At 39.1% G+C, this 18,002-nt stretch overlaps 3 protein-coding genes across 3 annotated transcripts in view; 1 reads left to right on the top strand and 2 right to left on the bottom strand.

Moving 5' to 3' along the window:
• fshb (follicle stimulating hormone subunit beta) overlaps window positions 1-11,902 on the top strand; it is a 77,104-nt gene extending 65,202 nt beyond the window's left edge. The window contains exons 2-3 of the mRNA XM_056247981.1: window positions 10,854-11,027; window positions 11,580-11,902. Coding sequence (XP_056103956.1) covers window positions 10,854-11,027; window positions 11,580-11,798 — 393 coding nt within the window. The 3' untranslated portion in view covers window positions 11,799-11,902. The remainder of the gene's footprint in view (window positions 1-10,853; window positions 11,028-11,579) is intronic.
• Window positions 678-5,307, bottom strand: kcna4 (potassium voltage-gated channel, shaker-related subfamily, member 4). The gene is made up of 2 exons (XM_056247970.1): window positions 4,807-5,307; window positions 678-4,494 (listed from the first exon to the last, which is right to left on the bottom strand). The coding sequence occupies exon 2, from the start codon at window positions 4,010-4,012 to the stop codon at window positions 1,982-1,984; it is 2,031 nt and encodes a 676-aa protein (XP_056103945.1). The 5' UTR covers window positions 4,013-4,494; window positions 4,807-5,307; the 3' UTR covers window positions 678-1,981.
• A 1,471-nt stretch (window positions 11,903-13,373) lies between the features above and the next one.
• Window positions 13,374-17,733, bottom strand: arl14ep (ADP-ribosylation factor-like 14 effector protein). Its single transcript, XM_056247979.1, has 5 exons — window positions 17,565-17,733; window positions 16,823-17,018; window positions 16,566-16,706; window positions 16,364-16,419; window positions 13,374-13,908 (listed from the first exon to the last, which is right to left on the bottom strand). Exons 1-5 carry the CDS (start codon window positions 17,633-17,635, stop codon window positions 13,680-13,682), a joined length of 693 nt encoding a protein of 230 aa, XP_056103954.1. The 5' UTR covers window positions 17,636-17,733; the 3' UTR covers window positions 13,374-13,679.
• Window positions 17,734-18,002: the final 269 nt, after the last annotated feature.

The raw sequence follows: 18,002 nt of genomic DNA, 5'->3' as shown, positions 1-18,002 counted from the left end.
TGATAATCTAATATCAAGTGTGCATATTTTATACAAGTACACGTTGGCCAAGTAATCGTGACGTGTTGTGAGAGATGGGCAGGCCGAAGGATGCCATAGTTATCTCCCTGTAGCGTGTGTTAATAGTATGTCTTATTAATGACAAAATATCGGTTTACTGGAGATTAAATGACAATTATCTTGTCTACAAAAAGATGGTAACAGCTATTATGACATCAGAAAATGAAGCTCGGAACACTTAATGAGCAATGAGGATATTTGGATTCCAAGGAAACACAGCACGGTTACTCGTCTCTTTGACAATAAGGCTTGTTGCTAAGGAATCCAAGGCATTGTTGATATATTATTATAAAGCGAGAAAACATGAAATCTGAAGTCGCATGCATGCTGAGATCACGTGGAACACCTGTTCCTAGCCCTGACAGACAAGTCCACGCAGATGCGTAAACACTGAGCACATGCGTAAACATCTGGATGCCGTATAACACTCACCGTGAATAATGACAATATAATTGCTCTGTGTGTGTGTGTGTGTGTGTGTGTGTGTGTGTGTGTGTGTGTGTGTGTGTGTGTGTGTGTGTGTGTGTGTGTGTGTGTGTGTGTGTGTGTGTGTGTGTGTGTGTGTGTGTGTGTGTGTGTGTGACTAAACCATTTCATAACACAGAAAACGCTTACCTGGGTTCTGCGATTCACTGCGCATGCTCTGTGGTAATCGTGCACTCCAATAGGATGAGTATTCGCTGTGCATGAAGTCCACCAAGTTCATGTTCCCTTCAGTGCAGTACATTTCCGTCAGCATTTTTATAAAGGGATGCATTGTCATTTGGTAAAGGGATGAAGACAAATAGTTGCATGAAGCATTCCCTTGAAATATACTCCCATGACAGTAACTTGAAAACATTGGCCAAACTGATCCTTCAAGCCATGGTGTCGCTGACTCTGTTGTACAAGGTGTTGTGAGACGATGTGAAACGATTATTTTGGCCTAAGTATTCCGAAATGTGACTCTGATGCTTAGAAAAAAAAGAATCCTTGATTGCGTGATGATGTTTTAAATATTGTGCTAATGAACACAAACTAACATGATCGATTGGTTTTTCAATACTCACAAAAGGGACTGACTATAATGACTCTTTCAGTCACCGTGGACAATGTACAAATAACCACACAGGGGTGTGCTAAAGGGGTTTTTACCAGTGTAGTACTGAATACTGCCATGCGGACACACGTTTGCCATAATGAGATTTAAGATAGCATTGCCTTAAGTTAGGCTACAACATGCTGCTTTCCAATTATGTATAATAATTTAAATTTGCTAAGTTAAAATAAGTCATTACTATTAACTGAATTGGTTCTCAACAGTGAAGATTGCAGCGTATGTTTGCTATAATTTCGAATTAATTAATAATGCAATTTGTATTATGGTTAGGCTATTAGTCGTTTTTCGATGTCCTCCCTCTCTACCTCAGTGTTACATCTGTTTCTTTCCTCGGCATTGAACTGGGAGACTATAACATAATTGATGATAGTGCAAACGATTTAAACGTTATTGCATAATAGCATTAGATAAGAACTCGACTCTTTTCCCTACAATTACTGACAAATGTAACTCATAAAGTGCCTATGCAAGTTCCTTGTTGTTGTCTTCATTAATGAACCGGGAGTCGTTCAATTCTGTCAACTGAACTGAACTGAACAGGTGGGCAGATAGAGACACCTCTCTCCACGTCACGTAAAGCTGGTGATTTTTGCGTTGCCTGTCACGTGATTACAGGGTATGTTTCTCTACAAAAGTAGCCACATTGCAAAAAATGTTTCAGCTCAGGTCCAGAACTTAATGAGTGTGTTTTGTGTGTTAGCGCACGCGCGTAGGCTACTGTAGGCTATATGTCTTCAAGTTGTGCATGTGTGCTGTTAACTGATTCATTTGTGCAGTCATCTTCATGAAAAACCTCCTGGGGAGGTTATCGTTCTTCCATTATCATACATCTGTCTGTAGGGTTCGTGAATGTGAACTGTTTTTTCCGCCTATGTCAGTACCGTTCCCTCTGCTAGGGCTCTGCGTGTCACCCCCACAAAGGGATTCTGTCACGCCCTCCTCCATCTCCATATACTCAGCTGCCTTGTCACCCAAAGACGACCCCGATTGGGACCCTTTGCATTTTCTTAGGAAATCCGTAAAATACGGGCAGCCCGGCGGTGGTTGTTCCACAACGGGCGTCTGGTCCTCGTTATCAGTCTCCCGGTGGTAGAAGTAGTTGAAGTTGGACACGATGACAGGGACTGGAAGCGCAATGGTCAGGACACCGGCAATGGCGCACAGCGAGCCCACGATTTTACCCCCGACCGTGATGGGCTTCATGTCCCCGTAGCCCACCGTGGTCATGGTCACTACAGCCCACCAGAACGCGTCTGGGATGCTGGTGAACTGTGACGAGGGCTCGTCTGCCTCTGCGAAGAACACCGCGCTGGAGAACAGGATGACACCGATGACGAGGAAGAAGATGAGCAGCGCCAGCTCTCGCATGCTCGCGCGCAAAGTGTGCCCAAGGATCTGGAGACCTTTCGAGTGTCGAGACAGTTTGAAGATCCTGAACACGCGGACGAGACGTATTATTCTCAAGATCGCGAAACTCATTGCCTGTTGCCCGTTCTCTTCATGTTGAGCTAGGTCTGTGCCGAGAGTTATGAAATAAGGCAAAATAGAGACGATGTCTATGGTGTTCATAACGTTTTTAAAGAAATCAGCTTTACTGGGGCTCGCAAAGAAGCGCACGATTATCTCAAACGAGAACCAAATGATGCACACCGTCTCAACGATGAAAAAGGGGTCGTTGAATGGCGTAAATCCATTGTCTGCCTGTGTGGAGTTTTTACCTGGGCTGTGGAATTCTTTGTCGTCCCTGAATTCTGGCAATGTTTCCAAACAAAAAATGACTATGGATATGACGATGACCAACACTGACACGACCGCGATCCCCCTGGCTGCACTTGAACTCTCCGGGTACTCAAACAGCAGCCAGATCTGACGTTTGAACTCGTCCTCGGGCAGCGGCTTCTCTTCCTCCTTCACGAAGCCCTCATCCTCGCGAAACTTTAGCATTGCCTCTTCCCCGAGTTCATAGAACTTGACCTCCTCGGAAAAGATGTCAAACGGCACATTGGCAGGTCTCTTTAAACGCCCCCCTGACTGGTAGAAGTATAGAATGGCATCGAAGCTCGGTCGATTCCTGTCAAAGAAGTATTCGTTACGCAGAGGGTCGAAGTACCTGATTCTTTTCTCAGGGTCCCCCAGGAGAGTGTCCGGAAACTGGGCGATAGTCTTCAGTTGAGTTTCAAACTTCAAGCCCGACACGTTGATGAAAACTCTCTCGCAGCAGCCGTACTCATTGTAAACATTTTCGTAGCCTGACTGGGGACGTCTGTCCGTTAACGAAACCGTCTCCTCTTCATCATGATCCATGATATAGACAAAACTCGACCTCTTGATTCCCTTGTCCTCCTCTTCCTCCTCGCCCTCCGCCTCGTCCTCCTCGATCATGACGTCCTCCTCAGATCCTAGGAGCGCCAACTCTGACTGGCGTAGATCCCCGCCGAGTGCCGCGCGGTTCCGTCTCCAGCGCGCGACGCCTCTTTCCTTTTTTCTCTCTCTGAGAAGTTGCTGTGGTTGCTCGTGGTGTTGCTGCTGCTGTTGCTGCTGCTGCTGTTGCGGCTGTTGCGATGAGGAGGTGGAGGAGGAGGAGGAGGAGGAGGAGGAGGAGGGGCGCGAGGCGGTCCCGGCGCTACTGTTGTTGGCATTCGTTGAAGAGGCGGTGCGACTCTGATGCGGGTGGTTCTGGGGATGGCCACTCGACCCACCTCCCTCTCCGACCGTTCCAGCGTCAGCTGCCGCCGCTGCGCGAGACTGTCTCTCCCTCTCGCGCTCTCTCTCCCGTGAGCGAGCCTGGGCATATCCATAGGGCAGGTGGGTGTTACAGCCCCCGCTGTCCGCGCCCACCATAGCAAATTCCATCTTCTCAAACTACGAAGTGTTCAGAATGATGGAAAACAGGCGGAAGAAATAGGCTGAGCAAAAGACGAGTTCAGCAAGTTCATAAATGCACTTGACTGGCACTGTAGGTCCGCTACCTTCGGAAGTGCTTTACGGTCTTTCAGTGCACTTTCACTTATTGTAATTGGACTTTACAATTGTGGCGAAGCGACGTGCTTCTGGTGACATCATAATTATCATCCTCATCATCTTGAAAAAATGTGCCCAACAGTTATAGAATCCATGTGCGTAGCGCGCGCGCGTTATCCAAAGAGAAACTTAATGGAGGAGAGAGAGCGGCTCTTTTCCGTTAACTGAGGTCGGTCACAGAGACTTTATTCGCCTATGAAATCACTGGTTCCCATCTTCGCTGTGGGAGGGAGGGGTGGGGTGTCGGTTTGTTCCATCCTCTGCCCCTTCAGTGGATATGAATGAATCACAAATCCGCTTGACACCAGCAACAGCTGTAAAGAAAAGAAAAACGTGTTGTAAAAGGCAAACTGCACATCATAATGTAGCCGAGGCAGACTGTGATGGATATGCTTATGAGCAAAACAATTTTAAATAGTAATCAGGAACAAAGGCATAAGTCAATATTTTTGTGCTACATACTATAATAATAATAACATGGCACACCCTTATGGTAACAGGCCAGCCAAGAAAACAGCGCGTGATATTACTGATCCAAAATCCCTTGACAATTAATTATAACAGTCGTCGCACGAAATTTATCAGCTCTCTCATGCACTCCACCTTCCATTATTCGAGCCACTTACGTAGAAAATGGTTTGAGGACGTCTTCACAGCTTTACCCTTCATATAACAAGCTAGAGATGGCTGAGGATTTAAATCCCAGGTTTGTCCAAATTTCCCTCTTGCTCAGGGAATCCAGATATTCCTCGACGTAGCCAAAAGCAGAACATGACACCTTAACAGTCAGGTGTTATCGCATTCGAGGGATGACAGCTTTGGCCACGGCTCGCCGTTGGGTCTTTATTCAACAGGATCTCTCATCACCTGCCCATCTCCCCCTCCTCAAAAAAACATGCACCCCTGCATTTAAGCCTGGTCTCACACTCACCAAAAAGCAGGTGCTGCTATACCAAGAGCATGCTGCGTGGCTCGATAAATCACACGAGCGGCGTGAGAATCGAGATGTATCAAAGTTTTAGGATGCCATGTGAAATAGCCTTAGGTAAGTATGCGCAGCGCGCATCTGTCTGCCGCTCAGTCTCGCCCGTTGACCATTGTGCTCGTGTTATTGGGGAGCTGAGCTCCGCCGCGAGAGGCACGTTTACGCAGCGCGCAGAGCTCGATCGCCCCCGAGTGGCCGTGGCAGGCCACTGCGCGCGAACCGGTGTGCTGCAGTTCTCAAACTTCGACAGCCCCTTGTGCATCTGTTGACATCCAGTTCATCGCAACTGCCTACCCGAGGGACTGCTGCAGAGCACGAGCTGCACACACTAAGCTGCCTGTGTGTGGCTCTGTCAAAAATTGCCACATACACTTTCTGTCACGGGCTGTTTGTGTATAGTCATTGTTTGGGAAAAAAGATAAGAATGTAAACATAGCATAAAAAAGACTTATGTGATTGTGTCGTGAGGGCTCTGCAGTTCCACTCTTCCACGGTCCATTAAACAAGCAGGCGTTTATACAAAGACCATAAATAAAAGATTCACCTCCCTTAGCTTAGCACAAACTGAGGTCCGGGGACCTCGAAGGGTCGAAAAGGGGGTGCTACAGGATCCAGGGAAAACTGGAGGGGGAAAAAGAGTTTTACAACATTTCGTTTTAGAGCTGTTTTAAAATGTTGACTCAATGTGTCAATTATACATGTTTAACTTAATATTTTTTTAAACACATTTATCAGACTTTGAAATGATTACTGCTCTTAATAAACAGCAGATGCATGAGATTAATCACTGGGTTTTTTGGTTTGTTTTAAAATAGCACCTAAATCTGCATAAATTGAATTGAAAATGTATTTCTTAAGATTTGTACACTAACATGTCTTTAGCGAGTATCGCTAAAAGATGCTGTCAACGTATTGGAAAGTAGTTTTTTTCCAGATAATATTTATATCAATTTCTTTTTGCCTTTAGTATACAATGGAAATATAATGACCAATGATTTTATTTTGGATCTAGGCATTAAAAGGTTTGAAAACACCTGGTTTAGCTCTCAGTCATGCAGAATGATGGCACTGTAAAACTACACAAAAAAACATAACAATCAAGATTATTTAGACAAAATTCAAACTGATCTTTGTATGAAAGCAAAATGCAAATGATTACTCCCACTACGCCACCTGCCTGTTTCTCCCGGGACACTTATAAAAGAGAGCTTTAGAAAACCAGTATCATCAGCAGCACTGTGTTTAAGCCACGGGTGCTTTATGTATCACCTGGAAAGCAAACATTTTACCTTGCAAACCACGGAAATGCTCAACAAAAACCAGGTCTGTCGTAGAGTGGGAAATGTGTCGGGAAATCAGAATGATCGGGCTGTTTGATCCAGCTCATTAGTAATGCAGCAGACATTGTGTTTGCTCTTGGTAAAACAGTTTCCATTGAGCAAACTTTACAATCTTAACAACTGCATTGACATCTTGCTGTTTTATTATTCAAATACCCTATGAAATGCAGTAGCTTCTATGGCCTTAGCTTATGTTTTGGTCTATGCTTGTCAATTCTGTATAGGCTATGAACCTGCATCTGGCACTATACAGAATAAAAGGGGGCAGTATTTCACAAAACAGAATTTTGTCGTTGTACTATTGATGGGCAAACACAGGATGGCTGCTTTTTATGTGTAGAGAGTAAAGATTCTGAATGTAGGTTGTGGGTGTGCGATTGGATAATGGCTTATAGTTATTAGAGTAATGGTGCTGAATGCATTGTAGGCCAGAAACGCAGTCTTGAATATGACTGTGGCTCCAGTAATAATTACATTGAGACCTGAGTAAATGTGAGAATTACTGAGTCAGGCAGCAGCATTTTGGATGCACTGATAGGAGTGAAAAGGCAGATTGTCTTATTTGGATGGGGCACTTGTCGCTGCATGATAAATGAAGGTCATTGGGTCATCTTGGACAATTTCCAAGATTTGTACAAATCAGGAGTCAATGACTGTACAACCTTCAAAAGCGATGGAAAGAGACTGAAAGAGAACATGGCTGAAAGAAAAAAGCTTAGTTTCGTCAAGGTTGAGCTGGGGCTGAAAAGACAAAGAGACAGACTGAGATCTGTAAAAGAAAATGAACAGAAACAAAATGAAAATTCAGAACACTGTATAAACTTTTAAACAGATATTGGTCAAGGCAATAAAGGTTAGGCCTGCAGCTATATGAAATGAATGCTAGATATTTTCTCAAAAATGTCTCTGTAATAGAACTATTCATTCCATATAGCTGCAGGCCTAACCATTATATATATTTACACAGTAAAGTATTTGTCAGGCGTGATTGCAATAATCGCACGATGATGAGGAATATAAACAAAAACAGTCTTTAATAAATCCAACAGGAACATGCAGGAGATAACAGGAATAATAACATCATCACACAACCACGTAATACAACAAATACACCAAACAAAGAACTGGGAGCACTGAAGGTTTGAATACACAAGGGAGGATAATCAACAGAACAAGGAACAGGGGCCTGTACCATGATGGTAGTTGAACAAACTCAGGGTTGCAGGATTAGTTTCGAGTTGACAAAACCAAACCAATCCAACCAGGCTTTGTTCAGTTGGTACCATGATGCTGATCATCAACTTTCTCTGTCAACTCAGGCTTTGGTCCTGGGTTTAGGAGTTTAGGTGTGACATCAGTAGCGAACAGCCAATCGCATGCTGAGAAAGAGGGAAACTCATTCAAAACTCATTGAAATTAATTTCTCGCGAGAGAAGCAGCGCAATTCACTTATTAAATAAAAGTATTCAAATATTAAGAATTTAAACAAATTTACACAGCAAGAAGAAAATAGCTGTCTAGAGGACAACTAAAAGAAAAGGTCTTGCTATATTAGTGCAAATAAAAGTTGTGAAGTTAGTTTATACAGTTGATAAAGGTATAGAGAGAATTGAACATTTAAGCTCACATGTAGTCATTTTCATTTATTAAATCTAAAGCGTATTTATATTACCTTTATATACTTATTCATTTAAATCTGCGTAATAATTGATGAACTGAAATTGTACATGTGAGATCGTTTAAGGGTATAATAATTACATAAATGATTTCTAAATCATACAAATTTATTATTCTAAATAAGCATTACTAAAAGCCAGATGATTTTGTCTTTAAAAATCATTTGCTATGTAGTGACCTTTAATTTGGAGTAGAAACAGGTGGAGTGACTTTATCGCATCAGACATGTGTCACTTTGCTCACAGCTGATTGGTCCAAGTTCGTTTTGCAACCTCTTACCTGGAACATAACCTGCCCCGGACCAGGTTAGCCGTGGAGCGTAAGTTACTATGGCGATGAACACTGCTAAAAGCCAAACCAATTTCATGGTGCCTAAAACTCAGTGTTGGCGCAAACTAAACTGAAACATGCCTGGCTAGCCACCTAAACCGGCTTCATGGTTTAGGCCCCAGATGTGTAACTAAATGAACAACCTAAGAATGGCACAGGCAAAACAGGAACAGGAAAAAAGAAACCAAAACACAATGACACTATAACTAAACATAACACTGACAATATTGGGGTCAGTACGGTTTTTTTTATCTTTGAATCTTACAAAAAGTATCTTATGCTGCTGTTATACTGTAAAAACACTAATATTGTGAAATATTACCATTTAAAATAACAGTTGTCCATTTTATCAGGCTTCTGATTAATAGAAAGTAAAAAAAAAATAGAAATTGTTTGAAAAAGAAATTAAATATTATATTAAAAATCTAAAATTGGTAACACTATAAGTATACAGTAATAAAGTATTCACATTAATAATTTATATATTGTAGTCTCTATATTGTTATTATATTATAGGCTTAATACTAATAGTGAGTTCTTCATTCATTGTCACTGTATAATTAACCAAATTATTATTGTTAAATAGCTCATATGTAAAGAGTTAGATAATGTTTTTTTATGCTTTGTTACAACGTATTAACTGTAAATAGTTCTCACTTTAGATTGGTTCACGGAAAATGTCATTAATGAAGTCCTTTAAACCAACATTTATTAGACATAAATTGCATCAGTATTAAGTGTTCCTTGAATACGTGTGTATGTGTTCGCGTGTGTGTGTGTGTGTGGGATTAGTGAAAGGGGATATACAATTAGTACTGAATAAAAACCACTACGAGAGTCCCTTAAACCACATATTTGTATTTGTAAATACAAATACAATAATAATACAAATTGTATTTGTAAACATTTTAAGGAAAACTGAATATAAATGTCATTTATGTCCAATAAAGTTTGGTTTAAAGCACTTAAATAATACCATTTTCTGTGATCTAATCCAAATTGAGAACTATTTACTCCTACTAACCAATTAACAATTCCTTTACAAGCTAATGAAACAATAATAATTGTGTTAATTACAGTGACAATGAATGAAGAACTGACTATTGTAGCCTATTAACAATGTAGAGGTTACAATATATAAACTAGGCTATATGAATAAACTATAAACTAATAGTTTGTTAATGATTTGTAAGAACTTTATTACTGTATACTTATTACAAAGTGTTAAACACATTAGATCATTTCAACGTTAGATCACGTTAGATCATTTAAATGCATCCTTCACCAGTTAAATGCACAAATTAACCATTACACATTTGAATGCCTGTGAGCATCTCAATATATATATTTCAAATATTAATAGATAGATCTGGTGGTGAAAATGCTATTATTAGACCATTTGACATGTCAAATACATACACCGACATAAATACTAACATACTGTGTGTGCTGCAAATTGTGATATGGTCTGATGCCTGTTATTTTTCTTGTAGGATCATCACCTACATCTGAAATATGAGAAACTGTTTCAAATAGGTACAAACTGAACAGATTCAGCGGAGATTGAAAACTGATTGATTTTTATGTTATTAAAATGTTCTTAAATATGTCCTGTTTGGCAGGGTTTTTTTTTTTTTTTTTTTTAAATCTCCTCCAACAGATGTAGGCTACGTTCTGTTGAAGCAGTCATGTGTGGATCATTCAGAGAAAAGACAAGCTGTTGTTCCAGTGGTTTTCAATCCATCAATTGTTCTGTAGAACACTGACCTTGAAAAGCAGAACATCAGTGGTGGCCCTTACATGGATCCGGTTCTATCTAAGCCTCTCGCAGACTGAATGCCATGGCCACTGGGCTTTTAGGGATTTGTGCCACCTCCACAAAAGCAAATGCAGTAGTATGATAAGACATGGCTGCTCTCAATAGACGTGGGCGTCATGTCTGACAGGAGGGTATAAGTGTCCATGTGAATGGAGGTGAATTGATTTTGTCTCAGCGAAACTCCAGCAGGTAAGATTGACATGAACTTTATGAGTGTAGTTTGACCTCTGTTTGAATGTGTTTGTTAGTTGCTTTGCCCAAACCAAATCTATATAGACACATTTATTTATCCTTGTTAGTCATGTATCAACTTTTTGTTTAAGTTTTTGTTTGTGTTTTCCTGTGCTCTGGGTTAGCTTATACTCTTTCAATTGTGATTTTCTTGTGGAAAAAAAGATCATTTATTAAGCAGTAGGCCCAAATCACACTATAACCCCAAGATTGACTCAACATCAGTGCTAATACTCTATCCCCTGTAGTACCTGTATTTGATCAGCCGCACTCTTTCGCATTGATTCCCAGATGAGGATGCGCTTCGTTGTTATGGTGATGCTGTTGCCAGCGCTAATGAGGGCAGGATCAGAATGCAGGTCCAGCTGTCGGCTTTCCAATATCTCCATTAACGTGGAAAGTGAGGAATGTGGCAGCTGCATCACAATCGACACCACTGCCTGTGCCGGGCTTTGCAAAACACAGGTAGGATGAAGTAATATTCTTGTAACCTTTGATTTGAGATGTATGTGTGCACATTAGACATATATCTGTGATAGTTTTAATATTTTTCAAGCCTCAAATTTATTCCTGTGATGGCAAAGTTGAATTTTCAGCATCATTACTCCAGTCTTCAAATTCACATGATCCTTCAGAAATTATTAGAATATGCTGATTTGGTGCTCAATTATTATTTATGAATGATGGTTCTTATCATCAATGCATTGCTGCATAATATTTTTGTGGAAACGTGCTACTTTTTTCTAATTTCTTAGATGAATAGAAAGTTCACAAAACAGCATTTATTTGAAATAGAAATCTTTTGTAACATTATAAATGTCTTTATTGTCACTCACTTATGATCAATTGAATGTGTCCTTGCTGAATATATATATATATATGTATGTATGTGTGTGTATAAATTATATATGTATGAAACAGCGTAGTTTAAGTGCAGACATTTTGTTGTTGTTTGTTTCAGTTATAATACACTAGCATCAGATAAAAGGGGAACTAAAATATTTTCCATTTTGACAGGAAAGAGTTTACCGTAGCCCCATGATACAGTACTACCAGAACATCTGTAACTTCAGAGAATGGACCTACGAGACCTACGAGTTTAAAGGCTGTCCTGCCGGGGCTGACTCGGTTTTCACTTACCCTGTGGCCCTCAGCTGTGACTGCAGCAAATGTAACTCTGACGTCACAGACTGTGGAGTTCTCAGCCAGCAGACGTCCAGGTGCACTGCACATTAGACAAGGAAACCAAACCATTTGAAAGCCTGTTGTACAAGTTTGAATATTCAGTTTTTCATAATCAAATGTAAATTGCATAATGGATAAAACAAAAATTAAACATTTCTGTATTGCTTGTATCAATAAACATATCATACTGCAATAACCCATACACATAAAAAAAAATATTTTGGCTTCCAACAGGTCATCTGTGAGATGTTGATTCATCCTGTTGTTTTTCTGGAATCCTCTGTAGGCCCTGGTGTCAATAATCTCAGTCAGGCACAAACTGCACCATTAAAACAGCTTACACATAGCATAAACAGAACTCATTTCCTGTGATAAACCATCTGTTCCCAAGTGCTTATACACACAGACACGTTCATTTTGCTTGTGAAATTGCTGCGTTTTTACCAGAGCTTATAATTGTTCTTCTGAGACCAACTGTAATAATTTCTCTCTGTGAGGATGCTCTCTAATACACTGAGCAAACTCACTGAAACCATACTCGATTTACATAATCATATTAGTAATGAATCAATATGAATATCAAAGAGTTTTCAGAAAAGGGGCAATCTCTTATACATATAAAAAGAGAAATTAGTTATGGCACATCACAGAGCACATTTAATACTCATGTGTCGTAATAAAAGGATCAGATGATAGAATCAAGAGCCAGTACATTATAACAGACGCACTTGAAGGTGTCATCTACAAATGAAAACATGCATAACTTACAGTTGCTTAGGAGTAAAAACTTCACAAGGTAAAAAAAAAAACTCACATTATATATTGTGATTGATATATATATATATATATATATATATAATGAAATTGTTAATCAGGATTTTGATCAATTGATTTAAAACTGGCAGAAAAGACGCCTTAATGACAAAAAAGGTTTACTATAGCCTTACATTGTAAGAGTTGTAATAATTTTAAAAAGCTGTATCAATGCTGTGCAGCTTCACCTTTAAAATTGCATTGCCAGTTATTTGCACTGGAAAAAAGCTTCATGCAGGCTGTTTTACTTAGACAAACTGCCTGTCTGCCTGAATGTTTTGGAAATCATCAAATCTGCCTCATTCGAATTCTTTTGCAATACATTATCCCTGTTCCAGTCAACTTTCTTGCTGTTTGTACGTGTTATTGTTGTGCAGCTACAGGGGAAACTGGGCCTATAACATATTGTTCTTCATCTTGAGGTTCCTGGCTCCTAGCACTCCAATGTGAGGTGGAGTGCCCTGAATGTGCACGATGAGACATATGGGCCAATTAGAAAAACATCTTAGACAATATCTAATAGATGATATCACCACTCAACTGCCCTGAGGTAATAACCAACAGCGTTTTCAGATGTCATCATATATCATCATCTAAAGATGTATTAACACATATATATATATATATATATATATATATATATATACACATAAAATTTATAATAAAATAAAACCAGTATACAGATTATGCTTGGTATTTTACATAAGTTATAGTGATTTAGTCTAAATTTGGAGTAGATACATCTATCCATATATTCTTATCATTTGAAAAAGGCTAAAAGATCATCATTGTAAAATCTTGCACTATAACAAACATTTGCACTAAAGCACTCAGCTTTTATTTTTGTAAATGTAAAAGAAAATTTCAAGGGAAAAAAACAGCCACAGCATTACAGCATAACCAAAGAACTGGAAATTAAAGAAATTTACATTTGTGATGGTATGGAAAAAAGCAAAAATATAAGATAACATTCTATATTAAACTTTTACATTTAAAAACAATAAAAAATGCACTGAATTAAGCAAGTACTTCTGCAATGTCCATATACAAAGCCAGTGTCAGTCCCTTTACGCTCAGAGGCAGAAGTGATGTCGTCTTCTCTATCTTCCAACAGGTTATCTAATTGGCAAACTTGTTGCGAATAATCTCTCCCCCTTCTACCTCCACCTGCTCGTACAACCATTTCCGGTCACAGCGGCACTCCACACCGCACTTCCGAGAGCCGCACTCGGGACATGGGTAGAAGCAACCCATGCAGTCTACATCCAGACAGTCACACAGATCCCTCCCACATGAGATCAGCAAGCCTTTGTTGTCATACACTTTACTCTTGAGAGACAGGGACTGTCTGTAGGGACAAGAAAGACAGCATATAAATGGGATAATTCGTCCCACAGAAAAAAAAAAGGTACAAAAGCTGTCACTGGGGAAGTACCTTTTCAAACGTTACAACTTTATACCTTATTAACCCCTAAAAGGTACATATTTAGTACCATTTGAAAGGGTACTGCCACAGTGACAGCTTTTGTCAGCTCAAGATGCACATTAGTTGTTTTTTTTCCAAGGCACATTTATAAAAGCTAACTGAACTAAGGCTTAATCTAAGCCCTGTGTGTGCAACCAGGCCTAAGGCCCCATATAAAAGACTTTGAATACAACGGCAATCCATTTAACTCAAAACATGATTTATACATAAATCTTCATGATGACTGATTTAATTTGGTGTTCATGATTTTGAAAAATTAGAAAGTAGTGCTGCCCCGACTAAAGATTCTTCTTGTCAACAAGTTGTCACGCCATAAGTCGACGGTGGCATTAGAAAATGTTTCAGGGCTGAGAAAGAATATTATTATGTGTAACATTGTTAACCTTGTTTTACATTACAGAGAAACACTAAACCATAATAATGAGCCTTTAATATGAATTAAGCACTCAAGTGCACACATAAAGCTTGCTGCAGTGCACTGGCAAAATTAATGATTGTGAATGTGTCGAAAAAAACAGATGGTCTCTGAAAAGTGTGTGAACATTTTAATAATTTATTAATAAACTAGTGTTTGGGTCAATGTCAGCTGCGAAGATGAAGTTGACGACCCTGACTTATCTCCGCAGTATAGTGGATGGATCTATAGAGAAAAATGCATGTTAACCCTTTGATGCGCAAGCTATGGATACCCCCTCTAATGCACAACATGGGTCTAAAAAGACCCGTATTCATTTCCTATGTTATTTCATGCATGGCTCTGCATTTTCTTTTTTTTTACCTTTTGAAATCACTTTATTTGAGCATTTTATATTTCATGATCTATAAATTTCATGATTTATGAATATTAAAAATATCTTGTTTTCAATTATCACAAATTCATATTTTAATATTAGGTTTTGTGTAAATACATCAAGTTTACACACATGGGTCTAAAATGACCCATCTATGCAAGCGTGATAAAACAAAAGAATAAAGAAAACTTTTTGTTAAAATAACCATTGTCACAGTTGTTTAGATCAACACATTTACTGTAACACTTGAAATATGTTTATTGGCCACTTTGTCACGCATAACACACATATAACCGATAACACTGAAATTGAACTGTAGTGTAGTGCAACTGTAGGCGGATCTCCCCGCCACCAATGATCTCCCCACCACCAATGTGCAGCATCCACCCGGATGATGCGACAGCAGCCATAGTGCACCACACGACGGCTTATGTGACCGATAGCATTGATTTATGACCATTTATAAAAATTAATATGGAGGTACTGCCCAGGTAAGGTTTCTGCCCAACAGCGCCAATATATACTTGTATATATAACTTTCTATTGCAACTTTTATTTTGTTGACCTATAGCTAACATTGGATAAAATAAAATATGTCGACCGCAAGCTAGCTACCGGTAATAGTATTGGACATGTTTCTCTTTTGCACTAGTAATGGATTTCAAGGTCAAGGTAACCTTAGCCTAAACGTTCAAATTTTAGGCTATATCTAGATGTCTTTCACAAAATATCAAATATTTTCTGTGACAAAAAATGTATTAAATAAAACTTACATGCATGAAATATACAAAAGCAGCCGTGTTGAATTGTGAAATGTGTGGCAGGTGAATAGTTTTCTGCAGTAAATATATTTATACTATTTATAAATATCAAAGGTTCCTATATGGGTCATTTTTGACCCATGTGTGTAAAATTGATGTAGAAATACAAAAACCGTGTTTGTTTATAAAGTAAGAAAAGAAAAAGAAAAATAATGATTTGTGGAAATCAAAAACAAGATATTTAATGAATACCTGGATTAATAAATGATAAAATACATTTCTTTCAAATATTCAGCAAAGAAACATGAATACGGGTCTTTTTAGACCCATGTTGCGCATTAGAAGGGTAGTGAAACAAAAACGATTTTTATTCGAAAAGTAAGAAAGGGAAAAATTAAATAAGGATTTGTAATGATCTAAAACGAGTTAATTGAGGAATACCTGGAATACTGAATGATGAAATTAATTTCTTGCAAAGATATAGAAAATGAAAACTCAGTCGGGTCTATTTAGACCCATGTTGTGCATCAAAGGGTTAAGTAAAACATTTCATTTTCAGTGAGAGCGGTACTAAATTATCTTTCACACTCCGCACGAACATTTGGATATGCGCCTAATAATAACGCACATTTATCGAGGTTAACCTTAGAGAGAACTTTTTTCCAGCGACTAACCGACTAATTAAAATTTGGTTGTCTAATCCTCTTCTTAGCGACTAGCGTTTATTCGCCTATTTGGGGGCTGCCCTAAAAGAAAGGCAGATACCTGTCACTTGATGAGAGCTTTATCCCAGCACGTCTCCGGTCATTTATACCTCTGCCCTGTAATAAAACAAACAAAAAAAATTGATAAAGGTAAAAGTATGCAGCTGGACTGTAGCTGTGAGACATATTAATGACCTGCAGAGAAGCTAAAAACAGACTAAAGCAAGTGTTAGCAATTGCATATTCAGCAGTGTATGCGTTACCTTCAGGCTGGAGTCTCTTATGGGTTGTCTTCTGTCCTTTGTGATTTGTTTGGCTCTGTCTTTATCAGAAAGTGAACTGAATCGACTGGAATCATTTACATCCTTTGCCACTAATCCTCCCCTGTTTTTCCGTAACTCAATCTGTAAACAATAAATAAAACAGTGAGAGGGATTGCATTTCAAGAATCAAAAGCAGACAGAAAGATATATTTGAGTTGGACAACAATAATAACTTTACTGAGTGTTAGGATACACACCTTTGTACCATCTCCTCCAGAGTTGAAAATAGTCGGCACAGCATCCTCTCTAAGAAACAGTTTTCCATTATAATCACGGAAGCAGTCAGGCTGAAAATGCTCCGAGCACAAACAGGAGTTTTGAGTGGGAACAAAGTTCTTTCTCCCGAGGCTTCGAACCCATTGCTCGGCCAGCTGAGGCTTGCTGATTGGAAACCTGATTAGAAAGACAGCAAAGAAGGCTCCATTAGTTATTGTTACTTTCAAGAGAGTTTTATCCACACGTCTGTTGTATTCTGAAGTCAGCCACTTGTGCAAATCAATTAGATTTAAATGAGGCCGACTCACATAGTAAACTCTGACCAATAATATCTGTTTTTACAAGTTAAATTCTGTTGTGACAACAGAACACAAGCATTCAATTATAACAGTTAATTATGCTGTGGGGTCCATATCTGCGGCCATGACTAACTGACAAATAAACTAAACAAAAAAAAGGTGCACAAAACACACCATAATAATCAAGAGGGGGAAATACTGCGTTGCCTCTTGTTTATACAACAAAAAGTATTAAAGAAAAAAGTATTTTGCATTTACGACAAGATGTTAAATAGGAAACCTATCCGCCGTAACAGAATCTTATTGAGCTAAGTTATATCATAGCAACTCGTGCAGACGTAGGCTACGTAACGTTAGCCTAAACACTGAAGCCAAACACAAAGCTCAAGTGTGTCAACAAAACTGCCATTATGGTCACGCTCACCTATAGAACCGGATCTCTGACCCTTTAACAAACCGGTTTGAGCAATCAATAGCTGAACAGGAGATCGGCATGGTTCTGTATTCGTGATAAAAATGTAGAAGCCTGTTATTGCTCCACACAAACCAAAATCATTTTCACATGGAGTGAGCGGTAAAACGCGTATCTCACCTCCTGCGCATGCGCAGTTATTTGTTTAGCGGCCACTGGGCGGCCAAACAGAGATCCATGCAGCGCCTTAGAAGATCATACAGTATTTCCCAAGTGATTAGATATGCCTTTACGCCAGTATTTTATATTTGATAATCTCAAAGGTTTTTCGTACACTTGCTTTAAAAATAAACAAATTTAAAGACAAAAATAAGTAAACCTATAATTTGTAAACTTTTATTTTGAAATAAGTCGCACCCGGAAGTTTAACAAAAATTGTCCACGGTGTTT

Source organism: Rhinichthys klamathensis, unplaced genomic scaffold, assembly GCF_029890125.1.
Source record: "Rhinichthys klamathensis goyatoka isolate OS25496 unplaced genomic scaffold, OSU_Roscu_1.1 h1tg000051l_1, whole genome shotgun sequence".
Lineage (NCBI taxonomy): Eukaryota > Metazoa > Chordata > Actinopteri > Cypriniformes > Leuciscidae > Rhinichthys > Rhinichthys klamathensis.
Note: the sequence above shows the minus strand (reverse complement) of the source record. Positions and strands in the feature narration are given on the sequence as shown.

Coding starts and splice junctions, on each gene's coding strand:
- kcna4 (XM_056247970.1), bottom strand. CDS start 4,012: ATGGAATTTGCTATGGTGGGCGCGGACAGCGGGGGCTGTAACACCCAC.
- arl14ep (XM_056247979.1), bottom strand. CDS start 17,635: ATGCCGATCTCCTGTTCAGCTATTGATTGCTCAAACCGGTTTGTTAAA. Junction 16,707..16,822: donor CTGGAGGAGATGGTACAAAG/GTGTGTATCCTA, acceptor TATTGTTTACAG/ATTGAGTTACGGAAAAACAG. Junction 13,909..16,363: donor AAGCTCTCATCAAGTGACAG/GTATCTGCCTTT, acceptor TTGTCCCTACAG/ACAGTCCCTGTCTCTCAAGA.